Here is a 12,155-nt window from a genome sequence, read left to right on the forward strand (position 1 = left end):
CCTATGAGAATATAACCTCTGTTTGCCTTTGGCTTTTGAGACACTTTCACCATGTTCCAATACTTTAGGAACAACTCAACTCCTTTTTAGAGCACCAGGATTGCTGTATGATTGTCCATCTCATCAACATCCATGTTTGCTCATCAACATCCATGTTTGATCTGGCCCAGCACACTACTTGTTTTTTATTTTTTAGTATTTGTTCACCCAACCGCACTAACTCTGCACCAGCTTTTCCTGGGGTCATGAGAGGCTTCGTTTATTGTCTTTTTTTGTTTCATTTTGCTTTATTTTGTTTCAGCCTTCAGGATGTTTTCGTTAATTCCTAAATAAGTTTCCATCTTATACCAAAAGAAAAAACACCAAACAACAACAGAAACTAAGGGTTGGAAAGGATTTATTTATAGCGACCATCCTTTTCATGGAGAGAGTGACCATCACTCTCTCAAAATGGTCACTGAGCCCTGCATAAATCATCCCATCATTCTCAACAAACTGTCGCAAGGACAAAAAACCAAACACCGCATGTTCTCATTCATAGGTGGGAATTGAACAATGAGAACACATGGACACAGGAAGGGGAACATCACACACGGGGCCTGTTGTGGGGTGGGGGAAGGGGGAAGGGATACCTAATGTTAAATGACCAGTTGATGGGTGCAGCACACCAACATGGCACATGTATACATATGTAAATAACCTGCACATTGTGCACATGTACCCTAAAACTTAAACTATAAAAAAAAAGTACCCAGTACTAAGGCACTCTTTACATACTCAGCTATTTTGTCTGATATCTATGTAGACTGACTGTTCTCATCAAAAGTTTATACAATCTGACTGAGAATTATCTTTGAAATTGAGTTAGAATTGGTCTTGCTATGACTCTTCTCATTGTTCTCCCATTTTATTAGTATCTTTATAAACTCATTGGATGCTAATACATTTGAAGGTTTCAATTTATTATGATTATTATTCTTATTAATTATCCAATTGTCCCATATTTGGTCAATGTCATCTTTGTTCAAGTTGGGTCATTTTGACCTAACTCCATCAGTCTTTGATAACTGTCTTGCTTTGTGGTGTGACAAGATGTTCCAGGCTCATCTTGTACATTTCTTTATTAAGACCAAGAATTAGCCATTGCTCTAAGAAGACTTGGGGCATTTTCAATTACTTTCAAAGTCACACTTGGGAGAAATTTCCTTTCTTGAATGATATTTCGTCTGATTATTAAAATAATATTCCTTTTGATAGAATATACTAAAGAAGATTTAAAAAAATAGAGCCACTGATACCACCATCATCCAGAAATAATGGACGTTAACATTTTATCTCTGGAACCGTCTTTCCATTTAAAGTTTCATGCCGTGCCTTTCCTTTTTCTAAACAGTAGGAAAAGAGATGATGAATGAAACTAGACATTTTAAATATTTAGACAAAATAGGTTGAACACATGTTTTAACTTGTTAATCATTTTTGAAAAATCCTAATATTGGCCATTAAACTTCCAGGGCAAGCTGGTATATGTGGGAAACTTTAAATTTGAGTAATTTGGATTTTGCAAAAGCCTTTTTGCTACCATTGTTGGCTAATGCCAAAGATTGTCTGCAGAGCTGTAAGAATGCACTGGAAGGCAAGCAGAACTGTATATATTAATAGAAATGAAAAGAGGCCAAAATGAAAAGTCATTACAGAACCAGAGAGTATTTTTTCAACTTATCAACTTTTCATTTGTAGCATGTATAATAAAGCTCTTGCAATGTTTAAAGCTGGGGTTTTAGATTGATGGAGAGCTCTATAAATCCCAGATTACTATTAATGTGCTTGCAGTCCAGCTCTAGTTACAGGGTTGTCATTGTTTCCAGTGAAAAGGTTTGTTTTTATTACTAAAGATCTTTAGATCTTTAGTAGCCTGGAAGAATTAAAATGGTGTTTTCTAGCAATTTTAAGCATGAAGTAGATACCAATGTCATTCACAAAATAATATGAACTAATTGTCTAGTTAAGTGTCTTTAATATCTTTGTTCCCCTAGGTGAGTCCAATGTGAAAGCAACCTAGGAGCTGCTCCCTCTCAACCCCCATATCATTGGATTCCACCTTACTTGAAGCTCCTGTGGTTGAAAGAGGACTAAAGTGGCATTTTCTGCCAGGCTTTGTCATGCTCCCTTTTGCTCACAGGTGCTTTAATGTCCAAGGGGCTTTTTGTGCCTACAGGGATATTCCGCACTCTTTGTCCTTTGTCCTTTGTTTACAGTCCAATTTTATAACCTTATGAATTTGTCAAACATTTAGCATTTTTTAAACCTAAAATAATAAACGTTCCTCAAAGCACAGCCACCAAGTCAACGGCATAAATAGCCCTTGGGAGCTTTTCAGAAATGCAGATTCTCAGGCCTCAACCCAGACCTCCTGAATCAGAAGCAGCTGGCTGTGTTTTACCAAGTCCTCCTGGTAATTCTGATGCATATTCAAATTTTCATTGCTTTAAATATTCACACACTACTTATACAACAAATAAATCAAATGTATATTAAGTGAACAAAACAAATCTACTCAACCATTTACACATTGATTGCAAACTTAATGAAATGCTTTTAAACATTTAACTTAATCACAAGCCTAATATTTCAGATTTCCCTACATTAAACATCTTACAAAGGAAAAAATACATGTAAAATACCACATTGATTACAGAGCCGATTATTATTTTGACAACAAAACTGGGCACACAGCTGTTAATATCATAGATTTAATTTTGTTTTTTTATTCTTAAATCTCCTTTTATTTTTACTTTTGTATGGTCCTGGAATTTAAACTTCTGTATGTTGCTGAATTGTTGGAAATTCTACAAGAGACTCTTTATACTTTCTCAGGGTTTATGTAATTTTTCCAGACTGGAAAGAACAAACATATCGCCTCAGGAAGTCAGGGATACAGGTTAAGTGGATTACTGGCCACTTAATTTTGGTTAGTTAGTGGGAACTGGTTGCTAAATTCAAGGTGACTTAAACTCAAGCTGCTGGCCACTAGACAATATCTTTTTATCACATAGTTTTTGGTTTTTGTCATGAAATCTATATTGTTTTCTCATTGCTGCTTTAACAAATTACCACACACTTAGTGGCTTAAAACAATACAAATATATTATCTTACAGTTCTGGAGGGCAGAAGTCTAACATGAGTGTACAGGGCTGTGTTCCTTCTGGAGGCTCCAGAGGAGAATCCAATTCCTTGTCCATTCCAGCTTTCAAGGGCTGCCTATATCCTTGGGCTTGAGGCCCCCTTTCTCCATCTTCAAACCCAGTGTCTTCATAGCTTCTCCTCTCATTTCTAACCTCCTGCCTCTCTCTTATTCTCTAGTGTTATATTGGGCCCACCCAGGGGAATCTCCCCATCTCAAGATCATTAACTTATGAATATGAATCTGCAAAATTCCTTTTGTCAAGTAAAGCAATATATTCATTGGTTCTGTGGGTTAGGACATGGACATCTTTGGGGACCATTATTTTGTCTACCACATGACACTTTTTGTCAATATATTTCCCATTTTTACTGTGCATACACATATACACAATGTATTTTTTAATTAGGCTTTACAATATATAATTTTATTGCCTGGTTTAAAACTAAATATATTGTGAACATTTTCTTTTCTTTTATAACAGTTAAAATAATTGCATAGTTTGGAGAAAACATAATTTACTAAGCAATCTTGTTGGGGAAATTTAGGTATAATTTTTTTCCAAGGAGATTTCATTCTTTTTACAATGCTGTTAGAAAAAAGGAGAGTCTGTCTTATATAACTTTCTATAGATGATGGAAACTTGCCCTTCAGTTTAGCCTTTTAACTTGCTTCTCTACATCCACCTAATCATCAGTCAAGTAATTCATTTTCTCTTTTCCTGTCCATCTCTCCCATTTGCTTCCTCTTTTTTACCCCATCTCCCTGGCACACATGCAGACAGATTTCTATTACCCCAGCGCTTTCTGATCCTTCCCTCCATCGCCTCCCTTTAAAGAGGCTTTCTTTCATTTTAAAGAGACCATTTTAATTGATTTTGATCAACTCTACTCAAAACTTTATCCTCAGTTTCACATTAGGATTAACCTTTAATAATCTGAAGATATAATTCAATTGTTTAAAAGACCATGTTAATAAGACCTTGGTAGAGTTACATGTATCAAGAAACATGGCACTTGGGCACAATGTACATACGGCTGACTTTCTTTTGAAAAAGGAAAGTAGTTTCTGAGGGGAGGGCAGGGCAGAGGTAAGAAGTAATTGGTACATTAAAGGAGTGAGGAAGTGTTAGGGACCATTATGGAAATGTATTCTTTTTTTTTTTTTTTTTTGAGACGGAATCTCACTCTGTCACCCAGGCTAGAGTGCAATGGCATGGTCTTGGCTCACTGCAATCTCCGCCTCCCTGGTTCAAGCGATTCTCCTGCCTCGGCCTCCTGAGTAGCTGAGACTGCAGTCGCATGCCACCACAACCAGCTAATTTTTGTATTTTTAGTAGAGACGGGGTTTCACTATGTTGGCCAGGCTGGTCTCAAACTCCTGACCTTGTGATCTGCCTGCCTCGGACTCCCAAAATTGTATTCATTATTTTAAGGCAAGTAACAAATGATCTTCTTTCAGTTAGGACATTGGAGCAGCAGACTTTACTGGCCATGAAATTTGCATGATATCTAAAATTGTTATTTCTGGAAATAGGTAAATGTCGGTTAATAGTAACTTTGTATGGAAAGGCACATGCCAGCTAGCATAAAAGTGGTACATGCAGATGGTAGTATTCCAGAGTCCTGGGAGCCATGAGGTGCTCATCCATCACAAGGCCATCACAACTAGGTACAAATGCCTCGGGAAAGCAGAGGGGTTGGCCATGCCACCATTTACACATAGAACACTTCTTGGGCAGCCAGATGTCATGGTGCACAGACCCACAGCTCTCTCTGCACACAACATGCTCACAGTTCCATCCATAGGAGGAAGGGCAGACACAAAAGCACCCCAGCATGCAGGTTCCCCCATTTAGACAGCAGGTTCTGTTTCGTTCCTTACTGTCCTGTATCCCCATGGATGGCACAAACTCTGAGATAAGGACGAATTGCAGGCTCCTCCTGGGGCTGAGTGCTGTCCCCTCTGAAAGCCAAGTCTTCCTGAGATAGACATGCAAGTTATGGTGGCCCAACCCAACCTGGCCAACTGATTCCAGTTCAAATGCTTTTGAAATGGCCATGATCAAAATTACACTCTGTCATTGTCCCCTGAACATTTAGGCAGGCCAGAGAATGAGAGAGAGCAGCCGTATTTTTTTATCTTTTAAATTGATTCTGGTTTTTTTTGAGATGGAGTTTTGCTCTTGTTGCCTAAGCTGGAGTGCAATGCAGCCTCTGCCTCTCGGATTCAAGTGATTCTCCTGCCTCAGCCTCCTGAGTAGCTGGGATCACAGGCACGTGCCACCACGCCCGGCTAATTTTTCTTTTTTTTTTGTATTTTTAGTAGAAACGGGGTTTCACCATGTTAGCCAAGCTGGTTTCGAACTCCTGACCTCAGGTGATCCGCCTGCCTCGGCTTCCCAAAGTGCTGGGATTACAGGCATGAGCCACTGCGCCCTGCCATGGATTCTGATTTTTAAAGAAATGTAGAAGATTTAAGTTTTATTTGTTTGTTTTTAATCTCTGGCAGCACATGACTCATTGCAATATTTAATAATATATTAACCTGGCCTGGTTTCGATATTTAAAACATTCACCTTTCTTATTGGCATTGTGTTGTAATTAATTAGTTAAATCATCAAAAGATTTCATTTCCAGAGAAACAGAGAAATGAATCTTAAAATTTAGACTTCTTAGCCAAGTGCGGTGGCTCACGCCTGTAATCCCAGCACTTTGAGAGTCTAAGACGGGTGATCACCTGAGGTCAGGAGTTTGAAACCAGCCAGGCCAACATGGTGAAACCTTGTCTTTACTAATAATACAAGAATTAGCCAAGTGTAGTGGCGCATGCCTCTAATCCAAGCTACTCGGTAGACTGAGGCCGGAGAATTGCTTGAACCTGGGAGGGAGAGGTTGCAGTGAGCCGAGATCATGCCACTGCACTCCAGCCTGGGCGACAGAGTGAGACTCCGTCTGAAAAAAAAAAAAAATTAGACTTCTTTTTATGGACATTTAACTAAGTTAGTATTTTGGAGTAAATCGTTATTATTGTTTTCCTCATTGGAAATTGCATATGCGACTGGTGCTAGCTAACCACTGGACTCCTTTTCTAGTTCACTTATATATAAGACCACAAATGCTGCTGAGGCCTGTTTATTCATGGTACCTTTTCTACTATTTCTAGGACTGTTTGGCTTACAAATTATGTTAGTAATTTGTGGCTTATGCAGATAAAAACAATACATATCTATACTATATGAACAGAAATATACTTAACAAAACCCCACAAATATCTATCTATAGTTATAGCTATATATAAACAGTTTCCTACTTATTTAAGTAAATAAATTTACATGTACATAATATTCACTCTTCTTTGATATTACTATTATAATTTTGTACATTTTATTTACATTAACTTTTTTCTTATGTGCATCATGTCCCTTTAGAAGCATAATTTATTTCATTTCATGATTTTTATTACTACAAATGATCACAACTTGAAAAATGGGAGCTCCTTTAAGCTGACTGTTTTTCTTTCAGCAGTGCCTCTGCCATTTAAAAAACAAATCACTCTTGTTTCCTGGCAAGAACAAAATGTTACAGACCTATTCTGATTTTATTCTGCCCAATAACATGAAATTGACTATCCTCTAATGGTTTCTGGTTCTTTTTTTTTAAATAGAACAATATTAGAGACAAAAATCTGGTCACTAGGGATGTTTACAAGCGTCAAGTGGGGAAAGACTATAGCTACTGCTGCTGCCTTGGGACTTCTCTTGGTAGTGACTGAGCTTAAAGAAAATACTTCTTTTATAAGTGTGTAAAATCTTGTTCTTTCCAGTATAGCTTATCATATCATTATCCCTTACTTTTCTTATTGTATGAGACTTCAGCAATTACTAAGAGTTTCTTCCTCTACATTGATCCACTGTGTTATCCAGCGGCACAGTAGCCCACTTTCCTCCCACCTCCTCTCTCACTCTCTATTTTCTAGGACAATGGTTCTCAGCCTAGTCTTCATATTGGATTAGCTTGGGGAGCTTTAAAAATGTTGATATGGGTCTCACTATCACAGCTTCTGATTTAACCTTCCAAAAAGCAGAATATGGCATCAGGATTTTGTAAAAGCTCCATAGGTGATACTAATGTGCAGCCAAAGTAAAGAACCTCTGTTCTAGAAAAGTGTTGCAATCTGAATAAAGCCAACCAGGCACACTCCCATGAAATTACACCACAGAGGTTCCAGGGATACCAGCTTGACATTATAAACAGAAAAATTAAATGTATGCTTATCTTTTGACTGCTTTGCTTCAGGAGTTTTGGGGATGGGGACTTGTTAAAGAGAGAAAAACACACCTGCCTTTCTTTCAATTTTCTTGAAAGACTCATGTGTACAGGTCGTTGACTTCTCCAATTGCTCTGCTAGCATTTCTGTCTTTCAGTCTCATCTTCCCCACTCTTTCCTAACCTTGCTCTAATGACTTCAAGGTTTTAAAAGGCCTTGATTTCTTCATCTTTGAGGTTAACATAATGTCTGCATGTGACACACACTAAATCTAGCAAAATTCAACAACATACTGTAAAGTTCGAGAAAACCATAACAGGTTGGCAGCTGAAGGTCCTAGCTGCCTAAAATGATTTGAGAGGCTATAATAGAAGTCAAATCTGCTTTTCTGGCTATGAGATTCCAGAAGGTCAACTGCAATGTTAATCCAGACTTTTTTTATTTGTCTGTACACACTTTAGGGAGTGCTACATGTTTAAAGAAGTCTGAAGTATGACCTCTAGGATGAAACACCCCTCTGCCCCCACCCTCTTCTTCTCTCTCTCTCTTTCTTGGGGTTTTAGACATCATAAAATTAACCAATTCATCTGAAATAGGGAATTGATAGTTGATTATAGTTATATACCTTACTGACATATCTACCTCCACTTAAGTTACTTTTCCATGATGGAAGCCTGCATTCTTATAGTATGAAAAACAGAATGTCTGTTTTAGTAAGAGGACAAAGGCCTAGGACCTACTCTATTTCCGTGTGATCTATTAGTATTAGTTCTTCACTTAGTTCCGATACACACTCAAGTCTGGGAACCATTGTCTTACGGCATCAAATAAGTAAGGGTAGTTGCTTCTCTAACGAGAAGGGCCTTAACAGAAGGTGGTGAACTATTCTTTGCTCAGAGGAGTTTAGCTGCCTTTTTCCCTCAATTCCCTCCCTGCCAAGGATATTATAGACGGAGTCTTCTGTTTTTGTGGGCTGCCATCTCAGAAGCTTTGTCTACTCTTGATATATTGCCTGGTTAGGATTTTAAGAAAATAATAGATGATGCTTTCAAAAATATGGCGGTCTCAATTCCCTCTTTCTTAGGAGTCTCAAACTTTAATATGCAAGTGAATCACTTGGAAACCTTGTTAAAATGCAGATTCTGCTTCAGTAAACCTGGGTGGGGCCTGAAATTCTGAAGATCTAATATGCTCTCAGATGATGCTGATGTTGCTACTCTGAGGAGCAAGGTGCTAGCTTTGGTTCTTAACTTTGGCAGCACGTTAGAATATAGTAAGAATATTTTTTAAAATAATGATCCCTAGGTCCCACTCCTAGAGATTTTGATTTTTCTGACTTAATTGATAGAGAATATGGCCTGGGTATCAAGAGTTTAAAAAACTCTCCAAGTTGCCGGGTGCAGTGGCTCACGCCTGTAATCCCAGCACTTTGGGGGGCCGAGGTGGGCGGATCACCTGAGGTCAGGAGTTTGAGACCAGCCTGGCCAACATGACAAAACACTGTCTCTACTAAAAATACAAAAATTAGCTGGGTGTGGTGGTGAGCCTGTAATCCTAGCTACTTGGGAGGCTAAGGTGGGAGAATCGATTGTACCTGGGAGGAGGGGGTTGCAGTGAGTTAAGATCACGCCACTGCCCTCGAGCCTGGGAGACAGAGCGAGACTCCATCTCAAAAACAAACAAACAAACACTCTCCAAGTGACTTTCGTGTGCAGCAAAATTTGAAAACCCCTTATCTTAGTCCACCGTCAAAAGTTAACCAATATCACATTTTTTTTTAAATGGCTCTTTTATTCACTTCTCATGCGATAAAATACAGCGCGCTTAGATAGTTCAAAGCAGTGGTTTACAAATCTCTATCCCCACTGACCCTGGTGTGGAGAAGCTTCCACCAGAAGTGGCAGAATAAGAAAAATAAGGATAAGAATTATATAGTGAATTTCATAAAGCTCAAATAATTCATTCCAAGGATTATTCTTTGACATTCTTTCACACCTTTTGATGTTAAAATATCCTTTTTAAATTAAATTAAGGTAGTAACATATTATACCTATTTGCTTTTCTCATGCTCTTAATTTGGTAAATAAAGAGCTGCAAATCTTATGTTGATCTCCACATATTTTTGGAAATCTTGCTGGTTCATGAAATTTGAAAATCTGGGAGCCATAGGCATGATAAATCCATTAAAAATTAGAAAAAATCTGATCCGTAAGTCTAGAAAAATATTGTTATAGGAATATAGTTTTTAATCTTTGATTCTCTAATCCCAGGGACCAAGCAGTCCTTGAATTTTGTAAGCACCAGAGTTTATTGCTTTCTGTGTCAGTTCAGGTCCACTAAGCAGATTTCAAGAAGGAATTAGACTTGCAAGAGATTTATTGAGGGAAACACCAAGAAACATAAAGAGAGAGGCAGCAGGAATGGGCCAAGAGGGCCTTCAGACAGGGAGGCAGGTCTGACCCCTGTGGGAAAGAAGGACAGGTGGGTAGGGAGAGCCTCAGCCAGTAGCGCAGCTCTGAGAAAGTCTCAGCCAGGCTGATGGGGAGCCCCAGAGCACAGACTGCCCATCAGAGAGGTCCCTGTCAGGCAGGAATGGCCCAGCTCTATTCTCCCCACTGTGTTCTGTCATCAGGTTGGAACAGCCTGGGGAGGGTGGCCTTGGCAGGAATGCTGCAGGGCATCCGAAGGTGTAGCAGCTAGAGTGTCAGCCAATGGCTCTCCTCACAGCAAGTTCTCTTCTGTAGGGTGATCTCTGTGTGCACTTCCATGGCTGCTGCACTGGGACTTGCAATTCCACAGTGAAAATGTATCTTTTTTCTGTTGGATGATGTGAAAGAAAATTAGCCATATGGCAGGTCATTAATGTTTCTCTGTATATCTTGCTTTTGGTCTTGTCCCTTTTAACCAATGGCCATTTATCAATTATAACTCATCATTATGTCTGCTGGGCCCACAATTATCTCCATAAAAAATGTAAAATTGCTGGTCACTGGATAAGTCGTGGGAGGTAGAACATCTGGCTTATGTAATGAATACATGTTTAATATTACCTTTTAAACCTGTAATGTTGGTAGGTTTTCATGTAGTAAAAATTCTATTTATTAGTATTTCTTGTTATTATTTCTGATCTTATATTAAATAAGGCATTATTAAGCATAATTATCTTAGATTATCTTTTTCTTGGTTTGCCACAGTGTATTGTCTAGCATGACAGATGCAGTATTGGCTCGAGTGTATAAACAATCAGATTTGGACACCCTGGCTAAAGAAGCATCCATCCCAATTATCAATGGGCTGTCAGATTTGTACCATCCTATCCAGATCCTGGCTGATTACCTCACGCTCCAGGTTGGTTTATTTATTTGTCTTACAAAAGAGCAAAATCAAATAATTCCTGACTTGCTTTAAGTGAAACAGTTTACTTAAATCATGGTATTGGTGTTTTATTTTCAAATACCAGCTTGACAAAGAATTACAGCTTATGTGTGCATTTTCTGGTGAAAACAGGGCATTGTTAAAAACAGACTCTAAGATCGCTCTGCACTCAACTCTATTCCCAAACCCTTTTAGCCCGTATCTCATCTTCTGTTCTGTCAATCCCTTTGATTTTTCGGTGCCATATTTAACACAATGAATGAATAGAGAACACTGGAGCATACAAAATGGACAAGCCATATGTGATTCTATAGACATCAGAGTCTGTGGCTTGGGAGTGAGGACTGGTAGAGTGTGCTTTGAATATTCAAAAAGGTTAGTTGCTAAGTCACTCTGGAAGAGGGGGCCACTTTCTATCATTTTAATAAACTGGTTATTTAAAAGTAGGGTTAAGAATACGCAGAATTTATAGAATTTGGGCTCAAATTTAGCCATTCTAGTCCTCTCAAATTAGGAACTTGAATAACTTTGAAAGATTCCTCTTGTTTGGTTTGCCACAGCCAATCTACATTATATTGCCCCTGGAAATCCTAACAGCCATGGTTTCTATGTCTATGGATAACTCTGAGGAGACAAGATAAACTGGATAGGCCCATCTTCTTCCACATTTGAATAAACTACACACATTTAAATGTGAGGTTAAGCTCAAAATAAAACACTTTGGACATGAGGATGAGATCCATGCAGAGAAGATGATATAATTATGTCAGATACCAAAGTGGTTGTCTGTGGGTGTGGCTTTACATATACACCAGATAATTTAATGCTTCCCCCTGGGGCTTTATCATTACTAGATTATAAATTCATTGAGGGAAAATGAGCTGTCCTATTCATCATAATGTCCCCTGCAGGACCTTGTGCAATGCCTTCATATAGGAGATACTTAAAGTAGGAGCTGAATGAATAATGAATAAATAGCAGCTTGTTAAGAGCGTGGAATCTAAATCAGATGGATCTGGAATTAAATTCTAGCTTAGCTAACTAGTAGTTCTGTGATCTCCAAATTGCTTAGCCTTTCTCTTTTTTAATCTTTTTAAATATATAAAATATATGAAACCTACAGACACTTCAAGAAAATAAACATTCATGTGTTCACACAGTTTTGTCAATTCTTAACGTGATGTTAAGTTACTTTATAATTCTTTGCTGTTTTTCAATAAAACATTAAAGATAGAGTTGAAGCCTACCATGTAACTCTGCCTAATCTCATTTTCTTCCCTTCCACAAATATGTTATTATCCTGATGTTAGTATCTTTACACATATC

General features: G+C 38.2%; 1 protein-coding gene and 1 pseudogene across 1 annotated transcript in view; one reads left to right on the plus strand and one right to left on the minus strand.

Annotated features, from left to right (window-relative positions):
- The window catches only part of OTC (ornithine transcarbamylase), a 99,388-nt gene that overhangs the window by 69,164 nt on the left and 18,069 nt on the right, over nucleotides 1-12,155 (plus strand). The window contains exon 7 of the mRNA XM_009234719.3: nucleotides 10,649-10,802. Within this exon, the coding sequence (XP_009232994.1) occupies nucleotides 10,649-10,802 (154 nt within the window). The remainder of the gene's footprint in view (nucleotides 1-10,648; nucleotides 10,803-12,155) is intronic.
- Nucleotides 4,733-5,256, minus strand: LOC103889033 (protein Cripto-like; annotated as a pseudogene).

Source organism: Pongo abelii, chromosome X (assembly GCF_028885655.2).
Source record: "Pongo abelii isolate AG06213 chromosome X, NHGRI_mPonAbe1-v2.0_pri, whole genome shotgun sequence".
Taxonomy (NCBI): domain Eukaryota; kingdom Metazoa; phylum Chordata; class Mammalia; order Primates; family Hominidae; genus Pongo; species Pongo abelii.